This window comes from Mobula birostris, chromosome 13, assembly GCF_030028105.1.
Source record: "Mobula birostris isolate sMobBir1 chromosome 13, sMobBir1.hap1, whole genome shotgun sequence".
Taxonomy (NCBI): domain Eukaryota; kingdom Metazoa; phylum Chordata; class Chondrichthyes; order Myliobatiformes; family Myliobatidae; genus Mobula; species Mobula birostris.
In genome coordinates, this window is record NC_092382.1 from 10598609 (window position 1) to 10625337 (window position 26729).

Below are 26729 nucleotides of genomic sequence, written 5' to 3' on the forward strand. Positions count from 1 at the left end.
CCAGTCAGCTGCCGGAACTTGTGGCGGTTACCCTGCCCTCTTCCCTCCCCACCAAGGAAATTAGAATATATACCGACTCGTTGGCGGTGGCTAATGGAATGGCTGTCTGTATGGTGAGCTGGCAGATGCACCAGTGGGCAGGTCATAATAAACCTATCTGGGGCAAGGAATATTGGCAGCAGGTATGACAAGAGGTGCGGAGGCGCGATATTTATGTGTATCATGTGAATGCCCACCAGGAGGACATTACGACGCTCCACAATAGTCACGTAGACGGATCGGCTGCGGTATCTGCTATTACAGTGCCTCTAGTTAGATGGGCCCACGAACAGTCCGGCCGTCCCGCGGAGAAGGGGACGCGAGAGTGGGGACAAGACCTTTGACGGTGGATGACTGTCGGACTACTGTGTCGGAATGTCCTATCTGCCAGCAAGTCAAGTCTCGCTCTGTCCCGGGTGGACCTTTCGGCCATATTAAGAGAGGCTCCGTACCCGGCGAAAGTATGTCAGATTGATTACATTGGACCCCTGCCCCCACATAAGAATGATAAATATGTCTTGACAAAGGTGGACACTTATTCTGGATTCCTGTCGGCCAGACCCTTTCCTAGTACCAGTCAGGAGTCCACTATTCCGGGGGTGGAATACCTGTTGTTACGAGCGCTCCCCCACAGGTGACGTCACACAGGCGCACCCACACGCCTGACGTCACACATGGGCTCCCCACACGGGGATCTGCCGTCACGTGCGCGGTGTCTACGTCACCCACGCGCTGGTGAGCTCGAGCTTGGTCGGTTTAACGGCTGGGCTACTAATCACGTGACCAGCCCCGCCCCCACCCCTGTCAACAGAGGATTCAGGAGCTGCGCTATTCCCATTGGTGCGAGGCGATGTCAATCACTGCTTCCAACCAATAGCGGAGGCGGACAAGGCGAGTGGGTGTTACCCCGCTGAATCCGTCTCCCGAACTTTCCGTCACGGCGGGACAACCGTCAAAGTAAATGTCCGCTTTCTGATTTATTTCCATTTCCCTCCGAGGGAAGTTGGGGCGTTTGTGAAGCGTCTCCTGCGGCCGGAGTCTGATGTGTCGCTGAGAGGTAGGAGGAGACCGCTCGGCCCGTCGGTTTGATGCCGGTTCCCCGGGGAGGGAGAGGATGAAGACGGGGAGAGAGGGGGCGGACAGGATGTTTGTCCCGGTGGGGACAGGAGGGGCTCATCTGTGGAAATGTCTGAGCCCACGGTGGTGGCGATTCACCACATTGGGGGGCAAACACCGGCAGACTGTTGCCCTGCAAGCGGGGCCGATGGTCCGGGCAAAGTGACAATTATTTGTGTTTTGTTGAGACTGTACCGGGAATATGGTGTAAAATCCCGCTCCCCACACTAACACGGGTCACACAGACCAAAGAACAAACTGCCGGAGGAACTCAGTGGGTCGGGCAGCATCTGTGGAGGGAAATGGACCGTCAACATTTCGGGCCGAGACCCTCCCTCTGGACTGAGAGTGGACGGGAAATAGTCCGAGAAAAGAGGTGAGGGGTGGGGATGGGGCAAGAGCTGGGGAGTGAGAGGTGGATCCAGGTGAGGGGGAGGTGGGAAGGTGGAAATAGTGACGGGGGTGGGAGGTGAGTGGTTGGGGCAACACGGGGCTGCAGAAGATGGAAATTAATTCCATAGAGGATTAACAAAGAGGTTAGAGAGTATTTGTTATGGAGAGTGCAATGAAGATTCACCAGACTGATCCCTGGAGTGGTGGGGTCATCATATGAAGAAAGATCAAATGTGATAACCCTTTCATTTAGAGAATCGAGGACTGAGAGATGAAGACATTGAAATGCACAACATCATTACCGGTTGAACCAGGGATCCCAGTCTCTGAAAATGGGGGTGGACTGTACGGGACTGAGATGAGGGGAAATGTCTCCATTCTGAGGGTGGTGAATGTCTGTAAATCCCCACCACAGAGGCCGGTGAAGACTCAGTATCGTCCTCACATAAAAAAAAGAGGCCAGCAGATGTGTGGAGACTGAAGGGATCGAGGAAATGAGGATCGGGCAGAAACATGTGGCTGAGATGGGAGAGCAGCCGCCATCTTGGTGATGGTTCGAGGGGCTGAATGGCCACCTCCTGCTGATTCTCACTTGGTGTTTCAGTGTTCCTGTCCAGTGAGCCCGGAGGAATGTGAATAGAAAGTAGAAACATAGAAAAACTGCAGCAGTATAGAGGCCCTTCGGCCCACAATGCTGTGCCGAACATGTTCTTACCTCAGAAATTACCCAGGGTTACCCATAGCCCTCTGTTTTTCTAAGCTCCATGTACCTGTCCAGGAGTCTCTTCGAAGACCCTATTGTCCCATTCCACACACTCACCACTCTCTGTGTAAAAAAACTTACCCCTGACATCTCCTCTGTACCTAATCTCCAGCACCTTAATCCTGTGTCCTCTTGTGGCCACCATTTCAGCCCTGGGAAAAAGCCTCTGACTATCCACACGATCAATGCCTCTCATCATCTTATACACCTTATCAGGTCACCTCTCATCCTCCGTCGGTCCAAGAAGAAAAAGCCGAGTTCACTCAACCTATTCTCATAAGACATGCTCCCCAGACCCGGCAACATCCTTGTATATCCCCTCTGCACCCTTTCTATGGTTTCCACATCCTTCCTGTAACGAAGCGACCAGAATTGAGCATAGTACTTCAAGTGCAGTCTGACCAGAGTCCTACATTACCCTTCGCCTTTTAAATTCAATCCCACGGTTGATTAAGGCCAATGCACCGTATGCCTTCTTAACCACAGAGTCAACCTACGCAGCAGCTTTGAGTGTCCTATGGACTCGGACCCCAAGATTCTCCTGGCGGAGAATCTCACCTGGTCCCTAACACCAGCTCCATAGCAAAGAAAGCCCAGCAGTGTCCTTACTTTCTGTGAAGGCTGAGGAAGGTCCATCTCCCACCCTCCGTCCTCACCACATTCTACAGAGGACGTATTGAGAGCATCCTGAGCAGCTACATCACTGTCTGGTTCGGAAACCATCTCGGATCGCAAGACCCTGCAGTGGATACTGAGGTCAGCTGAGAAGATCATCGGGGTCTCTCTTCCCACCATTGGAGACACTTACACCACACACTGCATCCGTAAAGCAAACAGCATTGTGAAGGACCCCATGCACCCCTCATACAAACTCTTCTCCCTCCTGCCACCTGGCAAAAGGCACCGAAGTTTTCAGGCCCTCACGACCAGTCTATGTAACAGTTTTTTCCCCCCCAAGTATTCAGACTCCTCAATACTCAGAGCCTGGACTGACACCAACCTACTGTCTTGTTTATTATTTATTGTAATGCCTGCACTGTTTTGTGCACCTTATGCAGTCCTCAGTAGGTCTGGAGTCTCGTGTAATTTTGTGTTTTTTTACGTAGTTCAGTGTAATTTTTGTATTGTTCATGTAGCACCATGGTCCTGAAAAACATTGTCTCGTTTTTACTGTGTATGGTACCAGCAGTTATGGTGGAAATGACAATATACAGTGCCTTGACTTGACTCTGATCCTCCGCACTGCCAAGTCTTACCATTAATGCTATATTCTGCCATCATCTTTGACCTAATACAATGAACCAGCTCACACTTATCTGGGTTGAACTCCATTTGCCTCTTCTCAGCCCAGTTTTGCATCCTATCAATATAGATATAGATAGATAGATATACTTTATTAATCCCAAGGGAAATTTGGTTTCGTTACAGCCGCACCAACCAAGAATAGAGCGTAAATATAGCAATACAAAAAACCCCAACAATCAAACACCAAAATGCAAACTATGCCAGATGGAAAATAATTCCAGGACCAGTCTATCGGCTCAGGGTGTCTGACCCTCCACGGGAGGAGCTGCATGTTCGATGGCCACAGGCAGGTACGACCTCCCGTGCTGCCAAGTGTTGTATCACGGTGGAATGTGGCCGAAGTCCAACAGTAAAAAGTTCAATATCCAGTCTGCAAACACATTCCTCAATCATAATATACCCCGGATTGCACTATCCGTTGTTAGCCAGATCAGTAAGCACCGAACTCCTTCATGCTTACCGCTCTCAGTGCACTTCCGGTCAGCCGGAATGGAATTACCCACCGAACTCCTCTTCTCCAAAAGTCTCTGTTGTCTCGACCCGGTCCTCTTTCCTCGACTTTGTGATCCCCCTCTGTGTGTTTTCCTCCGGATTTCAGCTGGGGTGTCCATCGCTCTGTTCGCTAAGCCGGCCGGTGTTTGCTGGTCCGTGAAATATACAGTGCGACCTTGCTTCTGTCTCGCATGTTGGGATGTAACCATTTCCAGTGCTAAAGAAAACCCAAAGAAAACTCTCTCTACCAGCATGTTAGACAGTGTGCAGCTTCGACGTGTTACCGTGAGAAAAAAAATACAAAAAATAACGGAAATTAAAAAGTAAAAGGAATAGATCGGATTGGCTGTACCAGGCTGCATGCACGACTGGTGCATGTGCAAGATATATCTTCAAGCCAACACTTTAGATAAAATTTTAGTATCAAAATTGAGTAAAGAGATAGGTCTATACGAAGAGCATTTAGTAGGATTCATATTCTTTTTGAGAATGAGCAAAATGGAAGCTCCGTAAAAAGACTCTGGTTGTCTTCCTTCCTGTAAGGGTAGAACATAAATGTGGTATAAGCAAGGAGGAAAAAGCCTAATAAAATTCTCCAGAGAATCCACCGGGTCCTGGGGATTTCCCAGAATGCAATTCTCAAATAGCCTGAGCAATTTCATCCTGGGAAATAGGTTGATCCAATTGCCTACGATCATCTAATGAAAGATTAGGAATATTTAATTGATCTAAAAAATTATTCATTGCAATATTATCATTAACAGAGTCAGATCTATACAATTTAGAATAAAATTCTCTAAAAGTTCATTAATTTCAAGGTGGTCAGTTGTCACGTCCCCATTAATTTTATGTATTTCTTTAATTTGCCGCTTGGCTGAAAATGGCTTCAATTGATTAGCCAGTAGCTTACCAGTTTTATCTCCGTGAATATGAAGTTGACTTCTATCTTTTAAAAGTTGGCTTTCAATTGGATATGTTAAAAGAAGATCATATTTAGTTTTAGTTTCAATACGTCTCTTATATGTTTCAGGATCAGGTACAGAAGCATATTTATGGTCCAGTTGCTTTAACTGATTGGCTAATTCATTTCTTTCTTTGTTAGCTTTTCTAATGATGTTTGCAGTATAAGAAATAATTTGACACCGGATGTACGCTTTAAAAGTATCCCATATAATCAGGCTAGACGCCTCTTCCAACGTATTTTCTTCAAAAATAAAGAGTAATTTGATTCTCCATAATTTTTTTAAAAAATCCTCATCGGATAACAGAGTTGAATTAAATCGCCAAAATCTACTCATGGGGATAGGACCAGGAAGATTTAAAGATAGAATTACAGGAGAGTGGTCAGAGATAGCAATCTCTTTATATTCAATTGATCGAACTAATGGAATCATTTGACTATCAATAAAAATAAAGTCAATCCCGGTATAAGAATGATAGACATGAGAGAAAAAAGAATACTCCCTGTCCGTCAGATGAAGAAATCGCCAAGCATCAACTATACCACATTTAGTTAGAAAAGATTGGATAAACAAAGCTGATTTATTAAGTGTGGCTGGTTTAACAAATGAGTGATCAAATACTGGATCTAACCAGCAGTTAAAATCTCCTCCCATCACAAGGGCGTAAGTACACAAATCTAGCAAATATGAAAATAGACGCTCAAAAAATCCTGGATCATCTACATTGGGGGCATAAACATGAGCAAAAACAATCAACTTACTGTCTAAACTCCCTGATACAATAACAAAACGACCATTAGGGTCCGAAACAACTTTATGCTGAATAAAGGGAACTGTAGTATCTACAAAAAATCGAAACTCCACGGGATTTTGCGTTAAACGAAGAGTAGAATTCCTTACCCTTCCACTCAGTAAAAAAAACGTAAGGTATCACAGCTGTGTATGTGTGTTTCTTGTAAAAAAAAATAATGGGTGCTTTCATTTTTTTAATATAAGCAAACACTTTGTTCCTTTTGGTGGGGTGATTCACCCTTTCACATTCAAACTAAACAGGTGAATATTTCGAACCATTTTAAATACCAATCAACATGTAATTAAAAGATCTGGCCATAAGTTATTAAAACTAGAAAGCAAACCGTAAAGTAAGGTATTGAAACAAACAATCATATATTCAACCCAACACAGCTCCCAGAGAGAAATAGGCCCTACCCCCTCCCCTACCCAAAGCGAGAAAGCTGACCAATAGAAGTACCGGCCCCAAAAAATCCTGTTGACAGAAAGAACTCCAGTCCTGCGATGTCATTATGTCCCTACCAACACACAACATAAAAAGTAAAACAACTTAGTATTTGAAAATGTGAAAGGATCAATTTAAACAAATTCAAAGAAAGCTGTATTAAAAGAAAGCCTCAAAAAGGGATAAAATAAAGTAGTATCAAAAAATATATGACAAAAGACAATATATGAACAGCCAAAACGTAACCTTATTTCAAATTCATATTAACAGAAGAAAAAAACTTGATCAAATAAGAAGTATAACAGTTTTAGAATTCATCCTTCAGAAACTCTTTTGCATCTTCAACTGAATTTATTCTTTTTCGCAATCCGTTCTTCAAAACAATACTCAGACGTGCGGGGAACTGAAGAGATGGTTTATACCCTTTATTATAAAATTCCGACATAACTTCTTTATATTTCATGCGATCAGCCAAAACTTCAGGTGAATAGTCTTCCACAAATCTAACCTTGCAATTTTGGAAATCGATCATTCCTTGTCTCCGGGTATGGTGAATTAAAAGGTCCTTCATACGAAATTCATGAAAGACTAGTCTGATCGATCTGGGTTTCGCCACCAAGGACAATGGCTTCAAAGTCAGAGAGCGAGAAGCTCGATCGAGCTTCAGCTCAGATGTGAATAAAGCAGGGAAAATCTGCTTCAGAAAGTTTGCAAAAAACTTCGTAGGGTCAGCGCATTCAATTGATTCTTCAAGACCCAGGATTCGCAAGTTATTTCTCCTATTTTTATTTTCGAGACTGATGATCCTTCTCAGCATTTTATCATTGGATAAAGATAACTCTTTGCAGAGTTTAATTGTATCTTCAGTGTCCTCTTCAAGTATCATTAGCTTCGCAGTATTCTCCTGAATTTGGTTCTCATGCTCAAATAAAGTTCGCTGAATTGTATCCAATTTGCTGTTAAGCCGTTGAAACTCTTCACAGAATTCCTACTTTTGCCGTTTAAGTAAGTCACTGATTGAATCCAAAGTGACTGCGGATTCATCTTCTGTTTCTCTTTCTTTTGCAAACGCTTTGGTTCTTTTCCCAGCCACAGTAAAGCAGTATTGAAGTTTTATAATAAGGTTTCAAAAAAAAAAGACTGGTAGGAGACAATTAAGTAAACAAGGTAGGAGCAATCGAAAAGCGGCCAACAGGGCTCTGACTGCTTCTTATATCTAACATCTGCTTCCTTCTTCCACTTGACGAGTTGCCTCGCGTGTTTCGTCAGCCACGGTTCCCTTTTCCGACCATTTTTTCCTTGCCTCAGTGGGACAAACCTATCCTGAACCCAGCACAAGTGGTCCCTAAACTTCCTCCACATTACTTCTGTGCTTTCACCTTTCAACACCTGTTTCCAATTTACTCTCGCTAGTTCCTGCCTCATCCATTCATAGTTAGCCCTTCTCCAGTTAAGCACTTTCCCATTTTGTCTGTTTTTATCCTTTTCCATAGCTATGCTGAAGCTAAGGGAGTTGTGGTCACTCTCACCAAAATGCTCCCCCACCAAGATGTCTGCCACCTGACCAGGTTCATTACCCAGAACTAGATCCAGTATGGCCTCTCCTCTCGTCGAACGGTCCACATACTGTGTCAGGAATCCTTCTTGAACACACCTGACAAATTCAGCCCCATCTATCCCCCTTGCAGTCAGGAGGTGCCAGTCAATATGAGGGAAGTTGAAATCACCCATAACTACAACCCTGTATTTCCTGCACCATTCTAAAATCTGCCTGCTTATCTGCTCCTCGATGTCCCGAGGGCTATTTGGGGGCCTATAGACCACTCCCGGCACAGTGATTGATCCCTTCCTATTTGTGACTTCCACCCACACCGACTCAGTGGACACCCCCTCTGCAGCGACCTCCCTTCCTACAGCTGTGATACTATCCCTGATCAGTAATGCTACTCCCCCCCTTTTCTACCTCCCATCCTATTCCTTTTAAAACACCTAAACCCCGGTACCTGCATCAGCCAATCCTGCCCTTCCTCCAGCCAAGTTTCAGTAACGGCCACAACATCGTAGTTCCACGTACTGATCCATTTTCTAAGTTCATCCCCTTTATTCCTAATACTCCTGGCATTGAAATAGACACACTTCAACCCCTCGAACTGGCTACATGTATGTTTTGTCCCCTGCCTGCCCTTCCTCAGCAACTCAGAACACATAGCATCATGCCCTTGTCCTTCTACCCTCATCTCTGCACTCACATTCTGATTCCCACCCCCCTGACAAACTAGTTTAAACCCTCCCCAACAGCTCCAGCAAACCTGCCCACCAGGATATTGGTTCCTTTCCAGTTCAGGTGCAGCCCGTCCTTGTTGTACAGGTCAGACCTTCCCCAGAAGAGATCCCAATGCTCCAGAAATCTGAACCCCTGCCCCCTGCACCAACTCTTCAGCCACGCATTCAACTGCCATGACTTCCTGTTCCTACCCTCTCTGTCTCGTGGCACAGGCAGCAATCCTGAGATTACCACCCTTGAGGTCCTGCTTTTTAACTTTTTTCCTAACTCCCAATATTCTTACGCTCCAAAGAATAAAGACCTAATTTGTTCAACCTTTTGCTGTAACTTAGGAGATGAAATCCAGGCAACATTTTAGTAAATCTCCTCTGTACTCTCTCAATTTTATTGACATCTTTCCTATAATTCAGTGATCAGAACTGTATACAATACTCCAAATTTGGCCTTACCAATGCCTTGTACAATTTCAACATTACATCCCAACTCCTATACTCAATGCTCTGATTTATAAAGGCCAGCATACCAAAAGCTTTCTTCACCACCCTATCCAAACGAGACTCCACCTTCAGGGAACTATGCACCATTACTCCTAGATCCCTCTGTTCTACTGCATTCTTCAATGCCCTACCATTTACCATGTATGCCCTATTTTGATCACTCCTACCAAAATGCAGCACCTCACATTTATCAGCATTAAACTCCTTCTGCCATCTTTCAGCCCACTCTTCTAAGTGGTCTAAATCCTGTCTGCAAGCTTTGAAAATATTCTTCATTATCCACAACTCCACCTATCTCAGTATCATCTAATACTTACTCATCCAATTTACCACCCCATCATCCAGATCATTAATATATATGACAAACAACATTGGACCTAGTACAGATCCCTGAGGTTTAGTCATCAGAGACAATTGTGCTGTCCCTCACTTCCCACATCCTACAATCAGAGCACTGGACTGTCCTATCTACTGCCTCCATTACCAACTCCTAAGTTAATCAAAATAATTAAAGAAACATACCCAGCCTTACCTTACTGGGAGCAAGCTCGTCCTCTGCCTCTTCTCGCCGAAACCTCTCGAGCCAAAGCCTCAAAGCTCCACTCCTTCACTGGCCCACTCACTCACTGGCCGCTCCGCTTCAGCTACCCCTCTTTTTACTTGTTTGTTGAGCTTCTCAATTTACAATTGCCCAATCAAATTGCTTGGTCCCCTGACCTTGATTGCCCAATCAGCTGCATTCTGAGCTGTTCAAATTTTGATTGACATGATTGCACAATCCAACTGCCAGAACCTCTCGAGCCAAAGCCTCAAAGCTCCACTCCTTCACTGGCCGCTCTCCACTCCAGTCCATATAAAACTCCAGTCCCAATAAAGGTGAATATGCAGCAGAAGAAACTCCTCCCATGCTCAGTGACCAGGGTGCAGACTGGGTGTGGTGAGCAGCAGCAATAATTGCAGAGTTCAGCACCAACAGTCACTCTCAAAATTGCATTCAGCAACGGTGATGGACAAATATCCAGCAAGCAGCTTATTGAAACATTCCAGTACTATGTCACAAGTGTAACATGCTGTGAGGTTTCACTGCTAATGGAATGGCCTCTCTGCAATGCATCACTGCTGAGGTAACGGTTTCTCTGTAGCAGCAATGTTTAGGTTACGACTAGAGACAACAGGGTTTTGGAACGCAGGGCTATCCAATGAGAGAAATGTTGTTCTTTCTTGGGAGTCTGGAAGAGAGATTTTTGCAGTCTTTTGCCGGGGAGCGATGAGAAGACATGAATGGAGAGATTGGGCCTTTCTTCTTCATTATTTTTTTTACTCGTTCTATAGTCAAAGTAAGAAACTATAAAGCCCAAACGTTTAATCACAGATTATGTACCGTTTGTTTTCTCAGGGTACTGATTTGTAACAGGGAACACATCAAGCAGCATCCACCCAAACAAGATTTCTTAAGACTGGCCGGGCTGGGGGGGGGCTATCACCCCCTATATTAAGCTGCCAGTCAAAGTGAGAGTTACATCAGGTTAGAATACTGAGTGAATCGCTTCCCACATTCACAGCTGTCGAACGGCCTCTCCCCACTGTCAACCCAATGATGCACATTCGGTGCAGAGTGCTCAGAGAATCTCCTCCCAAAGTCTGAGCAGCTGATCGACCTCTACTCGGTGTGAACTCGCTGGTGTTTCTGTAGATTCGATGACCGAGTGAATCCCTTCCCACACACTGAGCAGCTGAATGGCCTCTCCCCTGTGTGAACACGCTGGTGTCTCTGTAGATGAGATGACCGAGTGAATCCCTTCCCACAGTCTCGGCAGGTGAACGGCCTCTCTCCAGTGTGAACTCGCTGGTGCATCAGTAGTTGAGATGACGAAGTGAATCCTTTTCCACAGTCTGAGCAGGTGAACGGCCTCTCTCCAGTGTGAACGTGCTGATGTACCTTCAGTTGATATGACTTAGTGAATCCCTTCCCACAGACTGAGCAGGTGAACGGCCTCTCCCCAGTATGAACTGACTGGTGTGCCTGTAGTTCAGTTGACCAAGTGAATCCCTTCCCACAGACTGAGCAGGTGAACGGCCACTCCCCAGTATGAACTGACCGGTGTGCCTGTAGTTCGGATGCCTGAGTAAATCCTTTCCCACAATCTGAGCAGGTGAACGGCCGCTCCCCACTGTGAACTCGCTCGTGTCTCTGTAGGGTGCATGACTGAGTGAATCCCTTCCCACAGACAGAGCAGGTGTACGGCCGCTCCCCACTGTGAACTCGCTGGTGTGCCATTAGGGCGGATGACTGAGTGAATCCCTTCCCACAGTCTGAGCAGGTGAACGGCCTCTCCCCAGTGTGAACTCGCTGATGTACCTTCAGTTGGGATGAGGAAGTAAATCCCTTCCCACAGTGCAAGCAGGTGAACGGCCTCTCCCCAGTGTGAACTCGCCTATGTGCCTTCAGTTGGGATGAGCAAGTGAATCCCTTCCCACAGTCTGAGCAGGTGAATGGCCGCTCTCCAGTATGAACTCGCTGGTGTACCTTCAGTTCAGATGACTGACTGAATCCCTTCCCGCAGTTCGAGCAGGTGAACGGCCGTTCCCCGGTGTGAACTCGCTGGTGTACCTTCAGTTCAGATGACTGAGTGAATCCCTTCCCGCAGTTTGAGCAGGTGAATGGCCTCTCCCCAGTGTGAACTCGCTGATGTACCATCAGTTGGGATGAGCAAGTGAATCCCTTCCCACACACTGAGCAGGTGAATGGCCTCTCCCCAGTGTGAACTCGCTGATGTACCTTCAGTTTGGATGAGCAAATGAATTCTTTCCCACAGTCTGAGCAGGTGAACGGCCTCTCTCCAGTGTGAACTCGCTGATGTACCTTCAGTTGAGATGACGAAGTGAATCCCTTCCCACAGTCTGAGCAGGTAAACGGCCGCTCTCCAGTGTGAACTCGCTGATGTACCTTCAGTTCAGATGACTGAGTGAATCCTTTCCCACAGTTTGAGCAGGTGAACGGTCTCTCTCCAGTGTGAACAGACGAGTGTACTTGCAGGTGGGATGATCGAGTGAATCCCTTCCCACACACTGAGCAAGTGAATGGCCTCTCCCCAGTGTGAACTCGCTGATGTACCTTCAGTTGGGATGAGCAAGTGAATCCCTTCCCACAGTCTGAGCAGGTGAATGGCCTCTCTCCAGTATGAACTAGCTGATGCACCTTCAGTTGGTATGAGCAAGTGAATCCCTTCCCGCAGTCTGAGCAGATAAACGGCCTCTCCCCGGTGTGAACTCGCTGATGTACCTTCAGGTGGGATGAGCAAGTGAATCTATTCCCACACATTGAGCAGGTGAACGGCCTCTCCCCAGTGTGAACAGACCAGTGTGCTTGTAGGTGGGATGGCCGAGTGAATCGCTTCCCACACACTGTGCAGGTGAATGGCCTCTCCCCAGTGTGAATTCGCTGGTGTCTCTGTAGATGAGATGACCGAGTGAATCTCTTCCCACAGTCTGGGCAGGTGAACGGCCTCTCCCCAGTGTGAACTCGCTGATGTACCTTCAATTGGGATGACAAAGTGAATCCCTTCCCACAGTCGGAGCAGGTGAACGGCCTCTCCCCAGTGTGAACTCGCTGATGTACCTTCAGTTGGGATGACAAAGTGAATCCCTTCCCACAGTCGGAGCAGGTGAATGGCCTCTCCCCAGTGTGTACTGACTGGTGCCTCAGTAGGTGAGATGATTTAGTAAATCCCTTCCCACAGTCCGAGCAGGTGTACAACCTCTCCCTAGTGTGAACTTGCTGGTGAGCCATTAGGTCAGATGACCGAGTGTATTCTTCCCCACAAATTCAGCAGCTGACCAGCCTCTGCCCAGGGTGAACCGACTGGTGTGTCCACAGGTGGGATGACCGACTGAATCCCTTCTCACACACAGAACAGGTGAATGGCCTTGTCCCAGTGTGAACTTGCTGATGTACCTTCAGTTGAGATGACCGACTGAATCCATTCCCACTGACTGAGCAGGTGAACGTGTAGGTCCTTGTGTAAAATGACGGGCGTGCCAGTCTGTCAGATGATCGAGTGAATCCCTCGTCACAGTCCGAGCACAAAGGATGATCAAGTGAATCCCTTGCTCCACTTCTTAAATATCCGGCTAGAGACAGCAAAACTGGCTTGCTGTGTTCGAGATTCCCATAGACAAATTCCTTGTCATTTTTAACCTGTAAAAATATTTACAAAATCCATCAATGGGTGTAAGACAGTATTTCAGATGAGATCACTTGAGTTGTCAAGGTGTGATCTGGCATCACACTATTACAGTGAGGTTCAATCCAAGTTCGAGAGAGAAATCATCTTCTAACTGGGCACAGTGCTGGTATCTAGAATGACCAACATATTCTCTGATACTGTTCCTGTCTCGATAACAATGGGAATTTCTGCCATCTCCAATCTGTGACCTGGCTCAGTTTGACTCTGTCTATTCGTATTATTCCCTGTTCCCACTGAGCTGCATGGATGACTGGTAGGAACTGAAACACTCTCACACAAATAGCTGGCAGTGCATTCCACGCACCCAGCACTCTCTGTGTAAAAAACTTACCCCTGTCATCCCCTCGGTATCTATTTCAAAGCACCTTAAAACTATACCCCCTCGTGTTAGCCATTTCAGCCCTAGGAAAAAACCTCTGGCGATCCACACGATCAATGCCCCTCATCATTTTATACACCTAAAAAAGGCTCTAAACATAAACAAGGAAATTATACATTGCCTTGAGGATTTGTTAAAAGTGTACAAAATTATGACGGTATAGATAGGGTAATTGCAAACAGCTTTTTCCACTGAGGTTGGGTGGGATGATGACCAGAGGTCATGGGTAAGTGGGGAAGGTGAAAATTTAATGGGAACATTTGGAAAATCTCTTTATTGAAATGGTTGTGAGAGTGTGGAATGAGATGCCAGCACAAGTGGTGAATGTGAGCTCGGTTTCACCATTTAAAAGAAGTTCGGATGGGAGCCTGGATGGTAGGGGTATGGAGGGTGTTACATACCTCAAGGAGATGTGATTTTTTTTGTGAGAACAATGTAATGCTCTTTTGGAGGTCACCTGATGTAATTTTCCCGCCGATGTGAGGTCACGTGAGGACATTTTCACCATGGGTATATAAGGGAAGACCTCAGATGACGCAGTTAGTTTTTAGTTTTTAGTTTTCCAGCTAGAACGTGCGTCTGTGTCTCCGTTTCTATTGCGTATTTGTTTTTATGACGCAGTTTCATTTTTAAAACGGCATGTTACGTTCTGTTTGAAGGTACAATAGTGCTGGACTGGAAATTTTTGCTAGATGTGTTGATGTACCTTTTTCCAGCAGTATTGGAGAGTGAAGACTTTTTCGAAGTACAGGACCCGAAGGACTAAGAGAAATCAGGAATGTTTGGCAGCTTAATAAATGATCGACCTTATTGAGTCTTTGTTGAAGGAGTAGCGACCTGCATCGAAGATAACTCATACCAAAAGAGCAAGGTAGTTCATGCAAGGTGCTCTCTAGAATTTATGGTCTGTTGTTTTAAGCCGTTTATTTCCTGCATCATGAATCCTTTGGTCAGAACAAACAGGAAAGTCGTGTCAATGAAGAAGTCCTTCTCCAGAGAAGTCTCTCCCAATTGAATGTATAAATCTGTTGGACTTTCGAATTTACCATTTTAAGAACCGTATTTGACTTTACCACTTTATGTACTGTTTTCACATTTAACGCTTTAAGAACCAGTGCCAAGTGACGATTTGTTGAACGGCTGCATAACTTCCGGTTAAGGTTTTTGTTTGTTTTTATATTGTTTATCCGTGTTTAATAAATGTTTGGTTGTTTTCCTATAACCTGTCTCGATTGATATTCATTGTTGCTGGTTACATAACATAATTTGTGGGGGCTCAGCCAGGAGATGTTCCGATTTTGAGGTTAAGTGCTGATAATTGCCATTCTGATTTGGAAAAGGAAAATACCCGATTTTTTTGAGTTGGATTGGTGTGTGAGTGGTATTCGGCAACAATGAATATTAACGAGTTTATGGACATGCCTGACTCGGTGTCTTTAGTGAATGCAAAAAAACCTGAGGTATTGGAGATTGCGAGGAGGTTGGATATTAAAGGAATTACAAAGAATACCACAAAGGCTTTAATACAAAGAAAATCGCTGAGCATTATATTAATTTGAAAACTTTTGATGATGAGGTGTTAGATAGGTTTCCAATGACTAATCTGGAAATGCAGTTGCACCTTGAACAGTTGACGTTTGAAAGATTTAAAGTGGAAATGGCCAAAAGAGAGGCTAATTAAAAAAGGGCATTTGAAGAAAGGGAAGCTGAAAACCGGAGGAAATTTGAGTTTGAGATGGAGAAATTAAGGATGGGAAATCAGTCTTCTGGTTCTAAGAAACAGTTTATTGCTAGTCGTGAGGTTATTTTGGCTCCTCCATTTAATGAAGCTGAAGTGGACAAATATTTCCAGCATTTCAAAACCGATGCACTGAGTTTAAAGTGGCCGAAAGAGCAATGGCCGCGTGATGTTACAAAGTGTAATTAAAGGCAAGGCACAACAAGCTTATACAGCTTTAAATGCTGAGCAAGCACTGGATTATGATACTGTTAAACAGCATATATTAAAGGCATATGAGTTGGTTCCGGAAGCGTATAGAGAAAGATACAGAAATTTGAAGAAATCTGTGGAAAAAACTTATGTAGAATTTGCCTATGAGAAATCTATGTGTTTTGAGAGATGGGTTTCCTCTAAAAATGTGAATGGGGAGTTTAATACATTAAAAGAGTTGATTTTACTGGAGGAATTTAAAAGAAGCATTCCTGTTGAAGTGAGAACATACTTAAATGAAAGGGACATTGCTACATTGCAGGAGATTGCTAAATTAGCTGATGAATATGCTTTAATTCATAAGAATAAATTTTCTGCAGGTAAAATTTTTAAAAGGAAAAATAGCACAGAGAGTCAATGTAAACCAGAAATTAAACCTGAAGTGAGTGAGAAAAGTAAGGATGAAGGGAGACATGTGAAGGAAAGACATTTTTGGTATTATTTGTAATTATTGTAAGAAACCTGGACATGTAATAGCTAATTGCTTTTGATTGAAAAAGAAAGAGAAAGAAGCCGACCCAGATGCTTGTGTGCAGCATATTGAAACACCTTTAAATTCACAGGGTTTAGAAAACATTAATGAAGATGTGTCAGAGTCTGACCAAGTTAAGAGGGGATATGAAACTTTTATAACAGAAGGATTTGTATCCTTGAAAGAAGGATCTAATTCAGTACCAATAAGAATACTTAGAGATACTAGAGCTTCTCAATCACTAATATTAGACAGTGTGCTAAAATCTGAAGTCTGACTAAAGTCTGACATTGTGAGGTAAATTATATAAGAGGAGTTGGGAGTGCCCTCATGCCAGGACATTTGCATAGAGTAAATTTAAGGTCAGGATTAGTTACAGGGATTGTTAAAGTAGGGCTACAATCCAGTTTAACTGTGAATGATGTTTCTCTTTTGTTATGGAATGATTTAGCATGTGGACAAGTTTTTCCTGAAGTGCATTTGAAAATAAATTCAAATTCTGAGGAACCACAGAGGGAATCTAACACAGATTCTTCCTGTGTTGTAACAAGAGCTATGGCTAAAAAGACTGATGTACAGGATGAGGTTGTTACCCATGACATTTCAACTCAAGATTCGAATTTTGAGGATGTATCAGAAACTTTCTTACCTACGTTATTTGATCAGGATTTTGGTGGTAAGTCTGACCAGGAAGATTTGTCTTTATCTCGGAAGGAGATGATAGCAGAAGAACAAGCTCTTTCAGATAGTGAAATTGAAAAAGTACCAGTGGGATATTATTTTGAAAAGGGACTATTAATGAGAAAGTGGAGAGCACCTACAATTCCTGCTAGTGAGGAATGGGAGGTTAATCATCGGGTAGTAGTTCCTAAAGTTTATCGAAATGAGGTTTTAACTATGGCTCATAGTATTCCTTTGGGTGGTCATCTAGGTGTAAAGAAAACTATGAACAAAGTTTCTAAACATTTTTATTGGCCTAGTTTAAGACAAGGTGTAGCGACATTTTGCAGAACGTCCCATACATGTCAAATTGTGGGTAAACCTAATCAGGTTACTCCAGTGGCCCCACTGCAACCAATTCCAGTACTTGGTGAGCCGTTCTCAAAAATCATTGTAGACTGTGTAGGTCCTTTGCCAAAAACTAAACCTGGACATCAATATTTGTTAACTATTATGTGCACAGCGTCTAGGTTTCCAGAGGCAGTACCTCTTAGGAATATAACAGCCAAAACTGTGACAAAGGGTCTTATAGTTTTTTTTACTTATTTTGGGTTGCCTAAGGAAATACAACCGGATCAAGGTAGTCATTGTATGTCTGGATTGTTTCAGCAAATAGTTTATAAACTGGGAGCAAAACAGATTATCTCATCAGCCTATCATCCAAAATCACAAGGAGCCTTGGAGAGATTTCATTCTACATTAAAAACTATGATTAGGACATATTGTGTGGAAAATGAAAAAGACTGGAATGAAGGTATACATTTACTACTTTTTGCAGTATGAGAGGCAGTACAGGAATCATTAGGTTTTAGTCCTTTTGAACTTGTGGTTGGGCATAGAGTTTGAGGACCTTTGGCCTTGTTGAAAGAACAGTGGATTAATAAAGAGGTACACACTAGTTTGCTAGATTATGTTTTTTTTTAATTTAAAGAAAGATTATATAAAGCTTGTAGCTTGGCAAAGGAAATTTTAAATTAGCTCAAGAGAAGATGAAGACTTGGTATGATAAGGAAGCTAGGATGAGGTCATTTAAGCCTGGAGATAAGGTGTTGGTTCTTTTCCCAGTGCAAACGAACCCATTACAAGCTAAATTTCATGGTCCTTATGAGATTAAATCTAAGGTAAATGATGTAGATTACGTGATAAAAACCCCAGATCGGAGAAAGACAACACAGCTGTGTCATATAAATATGATAAAACCATATTAAGAGAGAGACTGCTGCTATGACTATTGTGATCAATAATGAGTCTGATCTTGATAAAACCTTAAGGGATGATTCATCTGAAACTCATTTTAAACTCAACATTATTTCAGCCACGTTACCAAATTCAAAAATTCTAGAAAATATTTATGGAAAATTAGCTTATTTACAGCCAGAGCAGAGACAGCAGATGAAACAGTTAATTTTTAAATACAGAGATTTATTTCCAGATGTTCCTAGAACAGCCACTGTAGCTACAGTTGATGTAGATGTTGAGATGCAAAACCCATAAAACAACATCCGTATCGAATGAACAGGGAAAAATGTGAACTTGCCAAATAAGAAATTAAGTATATGTTAGAGAATGATATTATTAGACACTCTAATTTGAATTGGAGTTCACTGTGCATTATGGTGCCTAAGCCAGATAATAGTATTAGGTTTTGTACAGATTACAGGAAGGTGAATGCTGTGACAAAAACTGATGCATATCCAATCCCTAGGGTAGATGATTGTGTGGATAAAGTTGGACAAGCCAAATTCCTTACAAAGATTGATTTGTTAAGAGCTTATTGGTGTGTTCCATTGACAGATAGAGGTAGAGAGATTTCAGTATTGGTAACCCCATCTGGGTTATATGAATATAATGTTCTTCCATTTGGGATGAAGAATGCACCAGGTACATTTCAGAGGATGATTAATAGCATGATTCAGGGATTAAAAGATACAGATGCCTATATTGATGATTTAGTTACAGGAAATAATACGTGGAAAGCACATATTACTGCGGTGGGGAAATTATTTGACAGACTTTCAAAAGCTAACTTAACTATTAACTTAGCTAACAGTGAATTTGGTCAGGCCACTGTGACCGTTAAGGAAAAGGGTTAAGGAAATTAAACTTCAATTTAGTAACACAGTTCAATGTTACAGGAGTACAATATTCTGATCACTCATATTAAGGGTAAAGACATTGTGATCACTGATCGTTTATCTAGATGTTAAATGTACAATGAAAAATTGTTTTTATGGAGTGGTATTTTAAAATTTGTAACACTCCTACTGTATATTAGTTTGTAAAGTGCTGAAAGATAAGACTGTATATATTGTGTATGTTGTAAGTTTTATACCTTTGTATAAATTGTTAATTGTTAAAATTTTGTTCTTTGAGAGACCAATATGTTTATTTTGGAGGAAGGTGTTACATACCTCAAGGAGATCTGTGATTCTTTTTTTGTGAGAATGATGTAATGGTCTTCTGGAGGTCACCTGATGTAATTTTCCCGCTGATGTGAGGTCACATGGGGACACGTGCACCACGGGTATATAAGGGAAGACCTCAGTTGACGCAGTTAGATTTTAGTTTTTAGTTTTCCAGCTAGAACGTGCGTCTGTGTCTCCGTCTCTGTTGCATATTTGTTTTTATGACACAGTTTCATTTTTAAAAAGGAGTGTTACTTTCTGTTGCAAGGTACAACAGAGCTGGATTGGCAATTTTTGCTAGATGCACTGATGTACCTTTTTCCAGCAGTACTGGAGAGTGAAAACTTCATCGAAATACAGGATACGAAGGATTAAGAGAAGTTGGGAATGTTCGGCAGTTTAATAAAGGATCGACCTTATTGAGTCTTCGTTGAAGGAGTAGCGACCTGCATCAAAGATAACTCATACCAAAAGAGCAAGGTAGTTCATGCAAGGTGCTCTCTAGAATTGACGGTCAGTTGTCTTAAGCCGTTTATTTCCTGCATCGTGAATCCTTTGGTCAGAACAAACTGGAAAGTCGTGTCAATGAAGAAATCCTTCTCCAGAGAAGTCTCTCCCAATTGAATGTATAAATCTGTCGGACTTTAGAATTTACCATTTTAAGAACCGTATTTGACTTTACCGTTTTAAGAACTATTTTCGCATTTAACGCTTTAAGAACCAGTGCTGAGTGATGATTTGTTGAACGGCTGCATAGCGGTTAACTTTCAGTTAAGGTTTTTGTTTGTTTTTATATTGCTTATCTCTGTTTAATAAATGTTTGGTTGTTTTTATATAACCTGTCTCGATTGATATTCATTGTTGCCAGTTACGTAACAAGGGCAATGGTCCCGGTGCAGGTAGTTGCATTAGACAGCTTAAATGCTATTTCAGCATTGACCAGATGGGCCAAATAGCCTGTTTGTGTACTGAACCTCTCCATGTTTCTATGACAGAGAAGCTGGATAAACATGTTTGGAAGGGAAAAGGTAGGAGTGACAACGGAGCAGCAATGGGAGGAGTTCGGGAGCTGAGTGATCGATACATCCCAAAGAAGTGGAAGCATTGGAAAGGCAGAAGGACACAACCGTGGCTGAAATGAGAAGCCACAGCCAACATAAAAGCCAAAGAAAGGGCAAAAACAGAACAAAAACTATTGGGAAGCTTTTAGAAACCAACAGAAGACGACAAAAAAAAATGTCAAATGAGCTCAGGGCGTGGAATTATGATACTGTAGTCCTGAGCCTTGGTTGTACCACAACAGAGGAACAAAATATCCCGGGCCTCAATATCGCTTGAAAACCAAGTTTCCCTGCACCAGTTACCCTTCAACTTTTATTTTGGCAGGCACATACAAACTCTACACCTTCAAACTTCACTTCTGAAGGCCTCCCACTTACCAAGTACTCCTTTGCCAGAAAACAGCCTGTCCCAAACCACACTTGTCAGATCCTTTCTGAGACCTTCAGAATTGACCCTTCTCCAATTTAGAATCTCAACCCGTGGTCCAGACCGCTTTTTTTCCATTTTTACTTTGAATCTCATGGCATTATGATCACTAATTTATGTCACCAGCCCTGGATCATTTACTAACAGATTATTGGACACTCCTACATCAGGAATTCTGCATACTGAATAAGAGCACATTTGACAAACTCTACCCCATCTAGTCCTTTCACAGTATGGGAGTCCCAGTCAATATATGGAAAATTAAAATCACTTACTGAATCAACCTTTGTTTCTTGGCATTGTCCTTGATCTCTGTAGAAATTTGTTCCTCTAAATCCTTCAGACTATTGGGTGCAACCAAGTCCCAATAATGACTACAATATCATAATTTTCTGTCCTGAGCTCATCTGGATTTCCTACGATGCCTCTTGCATTGTGATATACACAGCTCAGCATATTCATCGCTCCATGCTCAACCATTTGATTGCTGACTCTACCGGAGGTCTGAACAACATCTGACTGGTGTCAAGAAAACAAACTCTCCCTCATTGTCACAAAAACAAAGGAGCAGATTGTGGACAACAGGAGGAATGGAGACAGGCTAAGCCCTATTGACATCAGTGGATCTGGGGTTGAGAGGGTGAACAGCTTTTAAGTTCCTCGGCATAAACATCACCAAGGATCTCACATGGTCTCTACATACCGGCTGTGTTATGAAAAGAGCACACCAGCACTTCCTTCACCTCAGATGGTTGAAGAAGTTTGGGATGGGGCCCCAAATCCTAAGAACTTTCTACTGGAACACAATTGAGAGCATCCTGACTGGCTGCATCACTGCCTGGTATGGGAACTGTACTTCCCTTAATCGCAGGACCCTGCAGAGTGTGGTGTGGACAGCCCAGCTCATCTGTAGATGTGAACTTCCCACTATTCAGGACATTTACAGAGACAGGTGTGTAAAAAGGGCCCAAAGGATATTGGAGACCCAATTCACCACAACCACAAACTGTTCCTGCTGCTACCATCCAGGAAATGGTAACACAGCAAAAGGACCAACAGGCTCCGGGACATCATCTTCCACCAGACCATAAGACTGATTAATTCATGCTGATACAATTGCATTTCCACATTACATTGCCTGTTCTATGTACAAACTATTTATTATAAATTACTATAAATTACACATTGCACATTTAGAGGGAGACGTAATGTAAAGATTACTCCTCCTCATGCATATTAAGGGTGTACTGTATGTAATGAAGTCAATTCAATTCACCCTCTCCACTACTTGTTCTGTCATTCTGGCTCCCATTCCCCCTTCCAATTATTTTAACCACAACACCCCTCTCCCCACACTAGCACTACCAAGCCTTACCACTGGGATATTAGTCCCCTCTTGTTCTTTTGCCCTAACTAGAAACATGGAAAATAAGTGCAGGAGTAGGCCATTTGGCCCTTCGAGCCTGCACCGCCATTCAGTATGATCATGGCTGATCATCCAACTCAGAACCCCGCCCCAGGCTTCCCTCCATACCCCCTGATCCCTTTAGCCACAAGGGCCATATCTAACTCCCTCTTAAATATAGCCAATGAACTGGCCTCAACTGTTTCCTGTGGCAGAGAATTCCACAGATTCACCACTCTCTGTGTGAAGAAGTTTTCTCTCATCTCAGTCCTAAAAGGCTTCCCTTTTATCCTCAAACTGTGACCCCTCGTTCTGGACTTCCCCAACATCGGGAACGATCTTCCAGCATCTAGCCTGTCCAATCCCTTCAGGATGTTATACCTTTCAATAAGATGCCCCCTCAATCTTCTAAATTCCAACGAGTATAAGCCTAGTTGATCTAGTCTTTCATCATGTGAAAGTCCTGCCATCCCAGGAATCAATCTGGTGAACCTTCTTTGTACTCCCTCTATGGCAAGGATGTCTTTCCTCAGATTAGGGGACCAAAACTGCACACAATACTCCAGGTGTGGTCTCACCAAGGCCTTGTACAACTGCAGTAGTACCTCCCTGCTCCTGTACTCGAATTCTCTTGCTATGAATGCCAGCATACCATTCGCCTTTTTCACCGCCTGCTGTACCTGCATGCCCACTTTCAATGACTGGTGTATAATGACACCCAGGTCTCGTTGCACCTCCCCTTTTCCTAATCGGCCACCATTCAGATAATAATCTGTTTTCCTGTTTTTGCCACCAAAGTGGATAACCTCACATTTATCCACATTAAATTACACCTGCCATGAATTTGCCCACTCACCTAACCTATCCAAGTCACCCTGCATCCTCTTAGCATCCTCCTCACAGCTAACACTGTCGCCCAGCTTTGTGTCATCCACAAACTTGGAGATGCTGCATTTAATTCCCTCGTCTAAGTCATTCATATATATTGTAAACAACTGGGGTCCCAGCACTGAGCCTTGTGGTTCCCCACTAGTCACTGCCTGCCATTCTGAAAAGGTCCCGTTTATTCCCACTCTTTTTAAGTAACTAAACCCCTATCACCCCCTTGACTTTCCTCTGCCAGGTAATGCCCCCCAACAGTTTCTAAAGTGGTCCACCTGCTGTTGTGTGGGATGGCCACAAGAGTACTCTGCGATGTCTAGTTAAACTCATTCTCCTTCCTCACTCTGACCCAGTTTCCTGTGTCCTGCACCTTGGGTGTAACTCACCTCTCTTCATTTCATATCCATCACCCCCTCCAACTGCTGGATGATCCAGAATTCATCCATTTCAAGCTGCAACTCCTTAAAGTGCAGGGTTACAAGCTGCAGCTGGATGCACATCTCGTAGGTGAGGGCATCAGGGACACTGGAGGTCTCCCCACCTTCCCACCAATGTACCCTCTAATTTGTAATGACCTGTATACACATAAATCTTGTACTGTCCATATTTTTACCCAGTGACAACATGTGCACAGTGAATTTTATATAGAGAGATATTCATTTTAACAGCTAGCAAATCACTCTCGATAAGAACTTTGATGTGCTCTGGGTTTGATCGAGTTCATCTGCACTCTCACACAACCTCTGTAGCAGGCCTGTAACGGGTAATGAAGGATTTTCTCACCAGAGCTTTTGCACATCATCAATATGTCATTTGCTTGCTAAATTATGCTTCAAAAAGTCAAGATTTCCAAATATCATTCCACTTCTTCCCACTTGTAAATTCTCCAGCAACTTTTGCATCACCACAATACACACAGGTGACACCAGTTTCTGTATTGTACATAAATATTTCCCCTGAACCCTCCCCCAGGTGACTGACGGTGGTGAACTCAGTGATGGCAATGCCAATGAATATGAAGGGAAGGGCAGTAGTCTGTCTCATTGGAGTCTGGCACATTTGTGATGTGAAAGCTACTTGTTGCCCAAGCCAAAGGTCTTTGATATCATTATGTACCCAGAGAGAGTGGGTCAAAACATGTCCCTGTCATTTGGAACCTGATCCTTTTTTGGTATTTCACGAGACTCTGACAAGCATTTGATCCCGGCTAAATGACGAACATTGTCTTTTGTCTCTCTTTTAGCTAGACGTGCAGTACTCCTTAAGTGGAGAGATGAAGTTCCCCGTACCCATGTTCAATGGCTCAGGGATATTATGTCTTCTTTAGATCTTGAAAAGATATTAATAGCAAAAGGATAGTGAGGGATAAAATTGATCCCTTAGAGAATCAGAGTGGATGGGTATGTGTGGAGCCAAAAGAGATGGGGGAGATTTTGAACAATTTCTTTTCTTCGGTGTTCACCAGGGAGAAAGTTATTGAATTGTGTAAGGTAAAGGAAACAAGAAAGGTAGTTATGGAAAGTATAATGATTAAAGAAGAGGAAGTACTGACGCTTTTAAGGAATATAAAAGTGGGTAAGTCTCTGGGTCCGGACAGGATATTTCCTAGGACCTTGAGGGAAGTTAGTGTGGAAATAACAGAGGCTCTGACAGAAATATTTCAAATGTCATTGGAAACGGGGATGGTGCCGGAGGATTGGCGTATTGCTCATGTTGTTCCATTGTTTAAAAAGGGTTCTAAGAGTAAACCTAGCAATTATTGACCTGTGAGTTTGACGTCAGTGGTGGGGAAATTGATGGAAAGTATTCTCAGAGATGGTATATATAATTATCTGGATAGACAGGGTCTGATTAGGAACAGGTAACATGGATTTGTGCATGGAAGGTCATGTTTGACAAATCTTATTGAACTTTTTGATGAGGTTACTAGGAAAGTTGATGAGAGTAAAGCGGTGGATGTTGTCTATATGGACTTCAGTAAGGCCTTTGACAACGTTGCACACGGAAGGTTAGTTAAGAAGATTCAATCGTTAGGCATTAATATCAAAGTAGTAAAATGGATTCAGCAGTGACTTGATGGGAGATGCCAGCAAGTTGTGGTGGATAACTGTGTCTCAGATAGGAGGATGGTGACTAGTGATGTGCCTCAGGGATCTGTACTGGGTCCAATGTTGTTTGTCATATATATTAATGATCTGGATGATGGGGTGGTAAATTGGATTAGTAAGTATGCAGATGATATTAAGATAGGTGGAGTTGTGGATAATGAAGCAGGTTCTCAAAGCTTGCAGAGAGATTTAGACCAGTTAGAAGAGTGGGCTGAAAGATGGCGGATGAAGTTTAATGCTGGTAAATGTGAGGTGCTACATTTTGGTAGGACTAATCAAAATAGGACATACATGGTAAATGGTAGGGCACTGAAGAATGCAGTAGAACAGAGGGATCTAGGAGTAATGGTGCATAGTTCCCTGAAAGTGGAATCCCATGTGGATAGGGTGGTGAAGGAAGCTTTTGGTATGCTGGCATTTACAAATCAGAGCATTGAGTATAGGAGTTGGGATGTAATGTTGAAATTCTATAAGGCATTGCTAAAGCCAAATTTGGAGTATTGTATACAGTTCTGGTCACCGAATTACAGGAAAGATGTCAATAAAACTGGGAGAGTACAGCGGAGATTTACTAAAATGTTGCCTGGGTTTCATCTCCTAAGTTACAGAGAAAGGTTGAACAAGTTAGGTCTTCATTCTTTGGAGCATAGAAGGTTGAGGGGGGACTTGATAGAGGTATTTGAAATTATGAGGGGGATAGATAGATTTAATGTGGATAGGCTTTTTCCATTGAGAGTGAGGGAGATTCAAATAAGAGGACACGAGTTGAGAGTTAAAGGGCAAACGTTTAGGGGTAACATGAGGGGGAACTTCTTTACTCAGAGAGTGGTAGCTGTGTGGAACGAGCTTCCAGCAGAAGTGGTTGAGGCAGGTTCAATGTTTTCATTTAAAGTAAAATTGGACAGCTATATGGACAGGAAAGGAATGGAGGGTTATGGGCTGAGTTCAGGTCGGTGGGACGAGGTGAGAGTAAGAGTTCAGCACAGAGTAGAAGGGCCGAGATGGCCTGATTCCGTGCTGTAATTGTTATAAGCGTATACGGTTACTATTCACTTTTTAATTCAGATATAGAGATCCAAAAGGTGTGGGGACCTTTTCTTGAATATTGACAAGTGTATTTTTTTCTTCCCTTGATAGTCAGATCCTGCATTTCCAGCTTTCTTTGATTCTTTGATTAGGTAGCAGGCTGCTTTTTTTATTAGTGATTTCACTTTTTACCACAATATATAGATCTGGGGTGATAAAAGTTTATCTCAAATGTCCTTTTAAATACTTATATTATAATAGTCGGCTTGGAGTTGGATCGTGGGTGGGTTGGGAGCTTTCCTTTCTAATTTTTCATTTTTAATATGGGTGACTTACTCATTTATTAAGACATGTATTATTGTTATTTTTGTCTGTATTGCAATGATCCCTCTATTTACACTATTGACTTTTTTCTTCCACACTGTTTGTAGAAAACTAAAAAAAATTTTAAAAAACATGACCTCATGGGTAGAAAAGTCCAGAACAAGAGGGGGTGGAACAAGCAACAGACACAAAATG

At 43.1% G+C, this 26729-nt stretch overlaps 1 protein-coding gene across 3 annotated transcripts; it reads right to left on the bottom strand.

Moving 5' to 3' along the window:
- Positions 1-3710: 3710 nt before the first annotated feature.
- On the bottom strand, positions 3711-20422 carry LOC140208366 (uncharacterized). 3 transcript variants are annotated; one of them, XM_072276973.1, is made up of 3 exons: positions 19308-20422; positions 9621-13286; positions 3711-4325 (listed from the first exon to the last, which is right to left on the bottom strand). In XM_072276973.1, the coding sequence occupies exon 2, from the start codon at positions 12876-12878 to the stop codon at positions 10749-10751; it is 2130 nt and encodes a 709-aa protein (XP_072133074.1). In that variant the 5' UTR covers positions 12879-13286; positions 19308-20422; the 3' UTR covers positions 3711-4325; positions 9621-10748. The 3 variants fall into 3 exon arrangements, with proteins under 3 accessions (XP_072133074.1, XP_072133073.1, XP_072133075.1); XM_072276972.1 differs by having other exon boundaries at positions 5019-13286; XM_072276974.1 differs by lacking the exon at positions 3711-4325 and adding an exon at positions 4339-4644.
- Between the last annotated feature and the right edge of the window lie 6307 nt (positions 20423-26729).

Excerpts from the sequence above, each read along its gene's own strand:
- LOC140208366 (XM_072276973.1), bottom strand. The coding sequence starts at position 12,878 with ATGGCTCACCAGCAAGTTCACACTAGGGAGAGGTTGTACACCTGCTCG.